General features: G+C 36.3%; 1 protein-coding gene across 2 annotated transcripts in view; it reads left to right on the plus strand.

Moving 5' to 3' along the window:
- Positions 1-489: 489 nt before the first annotated feature.
- The window catches only part of CDH12 (cadherin 12), a 225,216-nt gene continuing 213,216 nt past the window's right edge, over positions 490-12,489 (plus strand). For both annotated transcript variants that reach the window (XM_054578301.1, XM_054578302.1), the window contains exon 1: positions 490-720. In XM_054578301.1, the coding sequence (XP_054434276.1) occupies positions 490-720 (231 nt within the window). The remainder of the gene's footprint in view (positions 721-12,489) is intronic.

Below are 12,489 nucleotides of genomic sequence, written 5' to 3' on the forward strand. Positions count from 1 at the left end.
TTGCTAAACTTTACTCCTAGTTCACTTAAAAAAAAAGTGATTCCTCTTTTATTCTTAAGATGTTTAAAAAAATGATTACTTCTGTTTATGATACACTTTTTGCTTCATTGTAACTAAGACTTTTTCAAGTTTGTAAAATGCTTAGTTTATCAGAGTGAACAGGCTGACTAGCAGGGAACATTTATCAATATGGTTTAAAAAAATATTTCCTCTCCTTTTTAAACATTGCCAGATAAAATGAGAGTTTTGATGTTGATCATGTGATTCTATCAATTTAATGTCTCTCTGTTAATCTGTTTGTAGGTCCCTTTAGATGGAATATGATGCTTCAGAAACCTTTTCATCCAAAGGATTAGCACCTGCATTATCATTGCTGCAATAAAACAGAACACTGAGTGAGGGAGGCCACGGACACCTCAAACCTGGAGTCCACGGTTCTATATTAAGTGCTGGAGTTTTTATTACTCTGCTGTAGGAAAGCCTTTGCCAATGCTTACAAGGAACTGCTTATCCCTGCTTCTCTGGGTCCTGTTTGATGGAGGTCTCTTAACACCACTTCAGCCACAGCTACAACGAACTTTAGCCACACAACCAAGAGAAAATGTTATCCGCCTGCCAGTGCAGCGATCACATTTCCAACGAGTTAAACGTGGATGGGTATGGAATCAGTTTTTTGTGCTGGAGGAATACATGGGCTCTGAACCTCAGTATGTGGGAAAGGTAATGGCCTATTTCTTTTGACAACCACTTGATAAGAAGGGGGATTATGCATTGGGTACTATGTGTGGACATTTTGCACAGGAGTTGAACAAACCAGTGACTAGAACATTGGAAACAAATTCAGGAGACCTGGTTTTAATTCCTGACTCAGTAACCTGGGTGAGCTTTGGAATATCATTTAATCTCTCTTTTCTTTGATTAGCCTATTTTTTAATGAAGTTAATATATATTTGTTTTCATTTTTGATATTGTTTGCTAAACAAAGTTAAAATACATAAAAAGTCATGAAAATCATTATTATTGCACATTATTTCTCACAGGCATTCAGAAATTGTTTTCCAGTGAGAGGAACAGGAAAAAAAGTACCAGGTATAAATACTCTAAACCGCAGTTGGTATCCTGAATGACCAAGATGTTTTTCCTCCGTTCCCCCTTAAGAACATGACATATAATTAGAATTGTGGTTCTGAGGTATTTGAGTTGGCTTGCTTATGCTTTATAAATAATTTATTTACTATATACTTTGGAAGATATTTATGAAGCTATTTATGGCCAAACTAAAAAAAGTTGGAACCCAAATACTTACACATCAATCTTTAACACAGCACACAATTTTCTAGTCATAGTTCAAGTTTATAGAAATTTATTTTTTTTGCAAAATAGTTTATCTGTTTCAGTCCATTTATGCTCTATTGCTATTTTTCTTACATAAAATTTTTGATCTATGAATGCCACTGGAAAAATATTTTTTCAGAAAAATCAGTATTGTATTTTACTGTGATTATGTTAATTATGTTTTTAAATCTTCTAAAATATTTTCAATAATTTTAATAATAATTTATAATAATAATACATATGTGAAGAGAGTTTAAAAGAAATCCAAGGACCAGAAAGGGAAGCCATAGTAAGAGGAGTATTAGGAAGCTGGTATATAGGAAAATATGTTTCCTGAACATTAAAGTCCTCAGAAATTCCTGAAAGCCTACACTAATGAGAAACATCATGAGTCTTACGATTTCAATGTTAAGTCAAAGAAAAAAAATTCATTTAAGCTCTTGATTTTTTTGCACTACATTTTTGGAATGTTTGGGGGAAGTTATTTAGTAACATTGAATAATACATTGTAGAAGTTCCTCAAATAGAAACCTGTGTTGAAAATGAAGACACAGCCAGGGTTGCCCTAAGGTGCATGAGCTCTTAGACAAATGTTTCTTGTGGGATATAGATATAGATAGATTATAGATGTAGATATAAATAGATATAGATAGATATATAAATATAACTAGAGTCATATCAAATTAGCCTTTGGGCGCCATCCTGGCAATCCAGTTTCTAATAATCTTGTAAAAGAAACTTCAGTGCCATTAAGCAGAAGCCATGTTCTTGCCAGGATTCTCACCTGCTAGAAATCAGGCCTGATCATGTGACCCTGGGACAACTCCATAGGTCCAGTATCAGGTATTGGGATGAACTCTGAAATTGAGTTGTCCAAGAGAGCCTTGGACAAGAGAGCCTTGATAGATACTGATGGGAGAAATGGGCACTGAGCCCCAAGCAGTTCCAGTCCAGCCCAGGACCCCCCCACCCCCTAGATGACACTGCTGTGCACAGGTAAGCCTGGGCACAAGAACAGCCTCAGGAAATCTTGACAAAAGCACTCCAGAACTCAGGAGTCCTCTTGTGTTACCGTACGCTGCTTCTACTCACGTGATTTCTCCATATACAGTCATGGAATGTAATAATCACTAAATTTTATTTACTTATTTAGTTAGTTAGTTAGTTATTTTTAAGTGAGATAGGTTCATGTTGTGCCAGAACACTTTTGTTTTTGGTGAATTAATTTAATATGAGGATTGAGTTTTGAAAACCAAGACAAATGAAGGAGTAGCATAGCTCTCAAACTGCCTCTTGGGTGGCAGTTATCTCAGCCTGCCCATGACAGAGCTGGACAGGGAGTCCAGGTTTCTGATGGATTTCAGGTGAAAAGCTGTGCTCTGGTTTGGATGGAAACACATCTATAGCTGTTAGATGAAATCTGAGGCGAGAAAGTTGATATTTTGTTGACTGTTAATGAAAACACTTCTAGTCTGTCCTCAGTAGAGTTGTATTTTATGCTCCAGTGGACATAAGTAAAATACAGCTACGAGTTGCTTGTGCAAGTTTTGTTTGGTATTACAGAATTCTACCAATGTAAAGAGAATGGAATTCACCCAACTCATTTAAAAATGAATTAGTATTTCAAAATAGATTAAAAAGAAAGAGGCATAAGATTGAACTCTTCTAAAATTAAGACAATTTTACAGGTACTTGGCTCTGCATTTATGAGACTTACCAAACCCATGGTTCTCAGGCACTGTGTATTTCTCATGCAAATGAAACAACAGTTGCCAAAATCTCCTTTCCACAGGGGAAATAGTTAAACTTTAATTAACTCTGTCTTAACGATTCTAGATGTGGGAATAGGAATATAATAACGTGGGGACCAATTCAAACCATTACATGTTAAGTATATAAACATATAGAAATATATTTAAGCTATTGCTTTTTCTAGAAAGGCTTTGAGTCATTCTGTAGAAAAGAAAAGTAAAGCGTTATAAATAATATAGAATCTGGGGCTAAAGAAAAAGGCAAGTGCAAAATTGCCAAGCAAAATAACCAGCCAGACTACCATAATTGAGCTTCAAATTTAACTTTGTTTCTGTGAAACAAGAGTATCTATGGAAAAACATTAATTTGGATAGTTCCCATGATTAGAGTTTTACTTATTAAGAGGAACATTTTATTTCCCTAGATTCAAATGTTAAAAAAAATATCATGCAGAAGTTTATGGGTGGGAAGTTTCTGAGTGGCTTATTGGACATTCGCCTCAACAGTTGTTAAAAAGGAGAAGACATTCATGTCAACATCCTTTCAAGAAAGACCAAACAGTGAAATTGCTTAAAATGAGTATTACTTTACTTTACATACAAAGGAAGCACAAATGTGTCCAGAGGCAAAGCCAATGCTTTCCTCAAATAAACATTTTGGGTTTTATACAAGACCTGAATAAGTGTAAGGTGGCATACTGCAGAGTAACACAGAAATTAATTTGATTGGGAAAAATTAATTCACGTATTTTCAATTGCTCACAGTTTCTATCAATAAGGTCTGCATTATTAATCACATTCACACACATGCACACAGTAAAATGGGTGCTTACAGCTACATATACAACTGGCTGCCTATGTTTGTGAAGCACTATGTCTTAGCCTCAAATCTATGTAGCAAGAAAATGTTGCTATTTTATAGTTAACGAACAATCAGGAAATTGAGTTGTGATTTCTCTGTTAGCAACAATTCTTAGTCTAAGTTGTTTAAAATGGCAAAATTTAAACTGAAACTCATATAAACCCTATCTCCAGAGGCATCTCTTTATTCACCATATTTTTGATTGATGGTGCATTACAATTTGAAAAAGTTCTAAGCACTGTGGGGAAAAATTTAATACGAAGCTTCCTAGATTGCAATCATTACAGGTAAGCTATACTGAGTGCTTCTCAGGCATGGCTTTCATCACTTCATATACATACCTTGTGTGATCTTCTCAGCAGCTCTTCGAGAGCCATTGATAATAACCCCATTTTCTATATGAGAAAACTAAGGCACAGGAAAGTTAAGTAACTTCTTCAAGTCACAACACTCAACTGCTGAAACTGGATTTTTAAGCCAGATAGTTTAGCTCCATTGCACCAGAAAATAGCACAGTGTATTATCTTATAAGGATGTTAAATAACAATAATTTCAGTACTCTGTCAAATGTACTGTGGTGAAGAACCTATTAGGGACTGTGGAGACAAAGACAAAGGACAGTCTATCACTAGTTCTTAAAGATGGAGGATCAAGAGTGGCTTCCCGAGTCAGGAAGCACCTGAGGTGTGTCTTGAAGGATGGCTTTAGTTTTTCAGAAGAGATAGTTTGGGAAAACATTTTTATATGCTCTGAGGCTTAAAAGTTCATAATGGGTCTAAGTAACCATATTTTAATATAGTCAGAGAATGTGATGCCAACTGTTTAAAATAAATAAATACAGAAAGCATGGAGAGTTTTCATTCTGCTACCAAGATCAGTTTTATTTGTTCTTATTTATTTTTAATTGAGGTATAATTGACATATAATGTTTTATTAGTTTCAGATATACACCATAATAATTTGATATCTTTATACACTGTGAAATGATCAGCACAATTTGTCTAGTTATCATCCATCGCTATACATACTTGCAATACTTTTTTTTCTTATGATGGGAAATTCTAAGTTTCACCCTTATTAGCTTTCATATATTCAATATATTATTAACTATATTCACCAAAATGCACATTACATTATTATTTGTTCTTAAAGGTGTCAAAAGCCAAAAAAGTGTCTTCATTGAGGATTCACTTGGACAGAATTACAGTTTTGAAATGATCACTCAGCCATTTAAAAGACTCACAGGAGACAGAGAAATAGGCATAGAGACAGGGAACATATGTAAGAGAAAGTTACAGTAGGCTTATAAGAAGTAATGAAGGAAATGGAATATTAGGGTTGAATGTGTGAAAGGTAGAGCTATAACATAAGATTTCAGGAACCATTGGCTATGGGAATATTAAGAACAAGACAAAAACTTGGTACAGAATTGCTTATAAAGAATAAAAGAGAGAAAGACAGAAAAAAATGACACATTCCTGATTTCTGTTTTACGAGTATTTGGTATAGGCTTGTTTCTAAAGTAAGGAATAAAATGAATATTATTAGACATTATACATTCACAGTTACTTATCATTACCCAGGTAAAGTATCTCAAAGGTATGTGAACACATTGATCTAGAGCTCCCCAAAAGGCTGGCAGTAGAGATAGAGACAGAGGTGACTGGCATACAGATAGGAGTCAAAACAATGTAAGTAGGTAACATATCCTAAAAAATAACACAGGGGATATGAGAGCCTTGATTTTTTAATCTTCTTCACCTACTTTACTTACTGCAAAGTAGGTGAAGAAGAATTAGATAGTGTCATGGATAATAAATTAAAAGAAAGTTTAAGAAAAACAAAAGACAAATAATGTCAAATTAAATAGTGCCTGAAAAGCTGGTACTGATTTGGCACTTAGTGAGCCAGGGGTGAACTTCATCAAAATGGTTCTAATGATTTTCTCTAGAACTTCACAAAGGGAGAAAGTGATGGGAACAGCAAGTAGATGTCAAAAATATAGATGAAAGAGATTGACCTATGACATGCCTGACTTGATGTGATAAATGCCTTATTAGTGTTTTCCAGAGAACAAAACCAATAGGCTGGGTATGTGTGTGTGTGTAGAAAGAGAGTTAGATAGAAAAAGAGAGAGGTAAAAAGATAGACACTGAGAGAAAGAAAGTTATTTTAAGGAAATTGGCTCATGTGATTGTCGATACAAGTCCAAAATCTGCAGAGTAGGCCAGCATGCTGGAGATTCAAGGAAGCATTATAGATAAACTTGGTATAGCTATTCTAATTATGACATATATATGTATAATATGTATTCATCTGTGCATGGATATATTTAGGTGTATATGCATATACCTGTGTATATATGTAAGTGTATACACACACAACTATGGAGTGCATCTATTTCAATTTATCCCAATTATATATTCCAGAACTGGAGAAACAAATTAAAGGATGGGTTTGGGGACATTCTGAGTGCACTGTGATGTGGACCTGACCTAAATCTCCATTGACCACCTGACCTTCTTAAGCCCCTAGTCTGACTGGTGGACAACAGTGACTTATTGAATATTCTGGGATTAGTGTCAATTTGGAGCCATTGTCCAGTAGTTCCTTATAGGTCAGATTATTCCCTTTTTCCTCATGCAGGGTAACCCTAGTAGAATCCTTTGAGGAAAGCTGGAAGAAAGATGAACTGTATAAATGTTTGCAATTGACAATGTAATGAGGTTCTTCCTCAAGGGGACCAGGCTTTCATTAATTCACGGGGTTCTGGACCTGTAAAAAGGCTTGAGTCTGGGAGTAAAATGAGGGGCTCTGCTCTCTATTTTTATGATTAAGGTTATATTTTTGTTCACTTGACTAGAACCTTTTGTTTATGTAAATCAAGTAAGAATTTAGTAGGTTTTCCATCCATTTCACTTCCAGAAACAATGCCAGTGCCACAGGTCTCAGTGTGTCGGACTCTTCAGATCACTGCTTTGTCTTTGCTGTGCTTTACGGTAACCACATCCACCTTGCCTCTGACCAGTGAATCCTGCCCCTCAATCCCTGTCACCCCAGGAGCCAATAGTTCCTCTTGCACTTAGGTTTCCCAGCTCTCACTGTAAGTTCTGGTCTACAGAGAAGAGCCATCACAGAGCGCTTCAAGGATTCTGGAACTCCCCTTTCAAGCTTACTTTTCAAAGTACTGGTGAACGAAGTGTTCACTGGAACCTCCCAGAATGGGTGAGTAGGTCTTAAATGACAGATTTGTCAGTATTCCAGTGTCCCTAAGACTGTGAATCCCTTCTTCTGCAGTAAGCCAAGACAGGTCTGGAATTTCAAATTTATATACTGTAGGTGACATTTGGTTCCATGTTTCAGTCAAACAAAGTGTTAGAACACTTTTTAACCACCAAAATGTAACATTAAATACAACATAAAATTAAATGCAACATTGGATGCTATTTGCTGTGTTGGCTTGCATTAATAATAAGTCCAGTCTGATGCAACTTTGTTTCTTCCAACATCATTTCATACTCTTTTCTACTGATTTTTTTTGAGAGAGAAAGAGGGTATGGGGTGGGGGAGAGGGGGAGAGAGAGAGAGAGAAATTCATTGTTCCATTTGTTTTTGCATTCATTGGTTGCTTCTTGAATGTGCTCTGATAGGAAATCAAACCCCAAACCTCAGCATACGGGGACAATGCTCTAACTAACTGAGCACCTGGCCAGGGCTCATACACTTAATATCTATTTTTACATTTTTTTAAAAATTTCTGTCTGTATAAATTAGAAAATCCAAGTAGTCCTGTTAGTACATAACACATTTCCACATGGGTTACACTTTGTACCTCACCTTTCAGGTTGTCTTGAGACCCGAATCAATTCATAGATCTAGAAGTCAAGAGGAAAGGCAAGGATGGATTCTTGATGCATCAGCAGCATCTTGTACTACAGTTGCCTCTGGGGAGGCCATGACACTTTCCTCAGTCATTCAGGGTTAATTTCCTCAGATGGAGATGAATAGGCCGCTTTTCTGGCCAAAAACACTCATCAGAATTTAAGGTCTCAGTGTCCCCAGCTTCCTCAGGGTCTTCCCACAGGTGTGCATTCCAACTTCCAGGACCCCATTTCTTCACAATCAGAACACTCACTTCAAAAGTAGACTCACTGTGTGGCTAGAGATTCAATTTGCCTTGTAATTCAGCCACTCACAGCATGAGAGGCTGGGCTTGTTTTCCAGCAATCTCAGTTCCTTGGCTGCCGTAGATAAAGTCTTCTCTCTGCAGATAGAAGTCCTCAGGCTATTTATGTGGAACTTGAGTTGGGAATTCAAATCCCTGAGCATGTTTGTTTCTTTTCGTACTTTGCCCAGCACTGCAATCTGAACATGTCTCCCCTAAATTCCTATGTTGAAATCCTAATGCCTAAAGTGGGGATAATACTAGGGCCTGTGAGAGGTACTTAGGTCATGGTGACAGGGTCCTCACAAATGAGACTTGTGCCTTTTTAAAAAAGCCACAGAGTTCCCTAGCCCCTCCTGCCATGTGAGGACAAAGCAAGACATCCGCACTGTGGAAGAGGGCCATTACCGTATCATTCTGATACCCTGATCTTAGACTTTTAGCTTCTAAAACAGTGAAAAGTAAATTCCTGTTGCTTGTAAGGTAATGGCTCTCTTGTACTTTGTTATAGCATTTCAAACAGACTAAGACATCTAGCAACACAAAGAGCAACCAGTCATATCATTATAATCATGAGTTTGACAGAAATGCATCATATGCCCTGAGTGGTGTGGCTTGGCTGGGCATCGTCCTGTAAAGCAAAAAGTTGCCCGTTCCATGGGTCAGGGCACGTGTCTGAGCTGTGGGTTCAGCCCCCAGATGGAATGCATGCGAGAAGCAGCTGATTGATGTTTTCTCTCACATTGATGTTTCTTTCCCTCTCTCCCTCCCTTCCCCTCTCTCTAAAAATAAATAAATAACACCTCTAATAAAAATGTAAATATAAATGATCACTCAAACTATTGCCTTTTATAAGTGTTTAATTACGAGTATCCAGTGGTGATATTCTGCATATCTCTGTTGGTATACCACATGACAGACTACCAGTGTTGTCTTTAGTACCGGCAATAGAGTCATTAGTGTTTTTAAATCTAATTAGATGAGTCAGTTCCAGAAACCACAGAACCAATTAAGAAAACTCATCTATCACTCCTGGTACCAAAATTTGTATCAGTGAGGGATGTTCAGAGAATCAGAATAAGTAGGATATGTATATATTTATATTTCTTTATTTATTTTAAATATATTTGGCTCACGCAGTTGAGAATGTAAAAGTCCAAAATCTTTATGGTAGGTCAACAGGCAGGGGACTAAGAAAGGGCTGTAGTTTGAGCTGAAGGTTCTCTGCTGGCAGATTTCCTTCTTGATTGGAAGAGGTCAGTCCATATTTTAGTAAGACTTTCAGCTGGTTGGATACATTATGCAGGATAAGCTGTATTGCTCCAAGTTCCCCTATGCAAATTTTAATCTTATTCGACAAACATCTTCACAGAAAAATCCAGAATGATGTTTAATCAAATATCTGGGCACCCTGGCCTAGCTATGTCAATGCAAACAATTAACTCTCACAGTAAAAATAGGCCCAGTTAGATGCTGAGGAAGATGAGATAGCCAAGTAGAAGAAAGAAATGCAGCTGACTTTTGGGATTCAAGGAAAACTATATTTTAAAAGAGTTCAGTCCTGACTGCTGTGTCTCAATGGACTAAGGACCAGCCTGTGAACCAGAGAGTTGCTTGTTCAATTCCCAGTCAGGGCATGTGCCTGGGTTGCAGGCCAGGCCCCTAGTAAGGAGCATGTGAGATGCAACCACACATTGATGTTTCTCTCCCTCTCTTTCTCCATCCCTTCCCCTCTCTAAAAATAAATAAATTAATTAATTAATTTCAGGTGGTGGAACTAACAGCAGTGTGTGATTTTCTTTACCATCAAGACACTCGAGGAAAGAAGAAGAAGGAGTAGATGACTGTATTAATTCATTATTACAGAATTATAGAGCCCATGTGATGGAAGGGAGGGAATGGTACCAAGAAAGAAGTCTAAGAGAAACCAGGGTGAAACTACAAATACTAAAGTTCCAAAGATATCTAGCAGCAAAAATGTAGGCTTTTCTATATATGAGAGTCAAGATGGTGGCAATAGATTTTTTTTTGGAATTGTGTGAAGTATTTGGTTTTGCATTAGTAAAATAAATACAAGAGAAAAAAGAAAAATAGAGATAGTAAGACAGGTTCTTAAATAGCTATAATTTCAATACAAAAATTATGTCTATCTGGAATTTCTTCTATATTAACATAATATTAGGGCAATATTTTGACTCTATCCCTTTGCATCAAATAAAATGCAAATTATGTGACAAAGTTATACTGACACATTTAAAAGATAGTTCCATGGCTCAAGAATTATCTATTTATCTGTCATCTATCTATCTATCTATCTATCTATCTATTGATGTATCTATATCTGTCTATTAAGGTATATAGTTTTAAGAGAAGCTCATAATATCAGCTTCTCTTAAATATCAATGTTTCAATATCAGAGTTATTCCTGTTCATTTGAGATTCAAGGTTCATTATACTAACTCAGTCTTCATACAAGATTTAAAATCTTATGCATCCTCTTGACTCCTGCCTCACTTATGTATCTGAGAACCTTTGCAGTATATTCTGGTGCCCTAAATCAAGGTCTTGTTTCTAATCTTTCCAGCTGGCAAATGCATTGACCTGGCTGCTAATCAAAGCATCTTTAGCTACCTGTTCTTGCTGTAATAAAACACAGAGGGACTCTTTTGATAAGCCTGATACTTTATTGTATACTGTGGTTCTTAATCATATGCCTGAGTTTTATAGTTTCTCTCAATATATCAAGATGTCTTTGAAATAAACATCATTGAATGTGACTAGATAGCAATATGTTTAAAAGAAAAAATTGCTTGAACTGTAATTTGAACACTAAACACAATAAGTACTTTTCAAATAGTCAGTGCCCATTATATGCCAGTTCTCTCTCCTTTACAATTTATTTTCTGCTTCTGGCATGTTCTTTACTTTATAATAGCAATGCCATAAAGCTTTAATGTGTTTGCTTTAATTAAATTGGCAAGACCTCTAATGAAACTTAACTATCTTTAAGTCAATACATGAATCACTAAAAAACAGAATTTCAAAAATAACCTAGATAGCATTAAGATTTCAGCACTATTTTTATTCTCTTTCTTCTCCTTTACATGTCTTCCTCCTCCTGCTGTTTTTCCACCCAACATCTAATTATATTTCAATCTTGTTTTATAGATGTTGCTGGACTATAGTTACATAATAGCTGGAATAAAGAGTAAGGAGGCTTTGATTCAAATCCCAGGTATTTAAACAGTTATCAATACAAAAATGCTTAAGCACAATTGTGTCAATTCACACTAATAATATAGTGTGATATCACATACTCAGATTATATATTCACCAGGAATATCTCAAGTGTAAATGTCACAAACTTCACAGTACAATTCATTGTGTATGTGTATGTCTGTGTGTGCATGTGTAACTGAAATCTTTTCGATAAAATATTAGGTGGATTCTTTAGAAAATGGTGCTGTCTGTGAGCCAACATGATAAACACCTACAACTTGCATTTCATACCAGGTGATTATAGAACCTACTGGAATTATTAGAGAAGTACCCTGGGAAAGGCCACCTGTATGAAAAGGTAACAAAAATAAGGAGTACAGAGTGATAACAATGCCAATAAAAATCCAAATTCAATTTTCTGATCTTTTAACAAGATTGAGTTTATGGATACATACATGGTTGTATATTCATTAAAATGAACTTGAGATGTGATGAACATTAAGCACGGTGCATATATGATAAACATTCTTCTTTCTTGACTCTGAAAAAAAAGTGAAATGACTGTCATGGAAGGGGTCATCTCTATATATTTTATTGTTCATGAGGCACCACATATTTTATTGCTACTGACAGTTAATCACATTAACTAATGTATGAAATTACTATTGTGAAAGCAACCCTGGGTTTTGTCACAGAGATGGCCTACATGAGATTTCCTATACAACATATATCAGTGTAACCACTGTAGAGTAGACTGTTAACATATACTCATACTCATCATTAAAGAATGCTATTGCTTTTTGTTGTTTTATGCCAACTATCAAGAACTGTTAGTCTCCCACAGTTTCATAACTGTTGGAAGAAGACATGAGATATCTGGGTGAGAGAAGGGAGATGTTATCACTCACAGCACAAGGAGCATGAGCATCAGGGTAATTGAGTCCGTTTTCATTGCCCCTGTACCACAGGGGTAAAATGGATAGGCCCATGTGGATGCTGCACAAGTAGTGCATTGCACTGTGGGAGAGGGACCCTGGTAAGTCCTGCCCTTTCATTGGGAAAGAGACATTATCTCTGTTTTACTGGGTAGAAAGCATGTCTACCATTTACTCTGGATGAAGACTCTATCTCAACTTTTCCAAGTGGTTTACCATGTG

Source organism: Pteronotus mesoamericanus, unplaced genomic scaffold (assembly GCF_021234165.1).
Source record: "Pteronotus mesoamericanus isolate MK-2021 breed Mesoamerican mustached bat unplaced genomic scaffold, CSHL_Meso_final contig_50, whole genome shotgun sequence".
NCBI classification, from domain to species: Eukaryota; Metazoa; Chordata; class Mammalia; order Chiroptera; family Mormoopidae; genus Pteronotus; species Pteronotus mesoamericanus.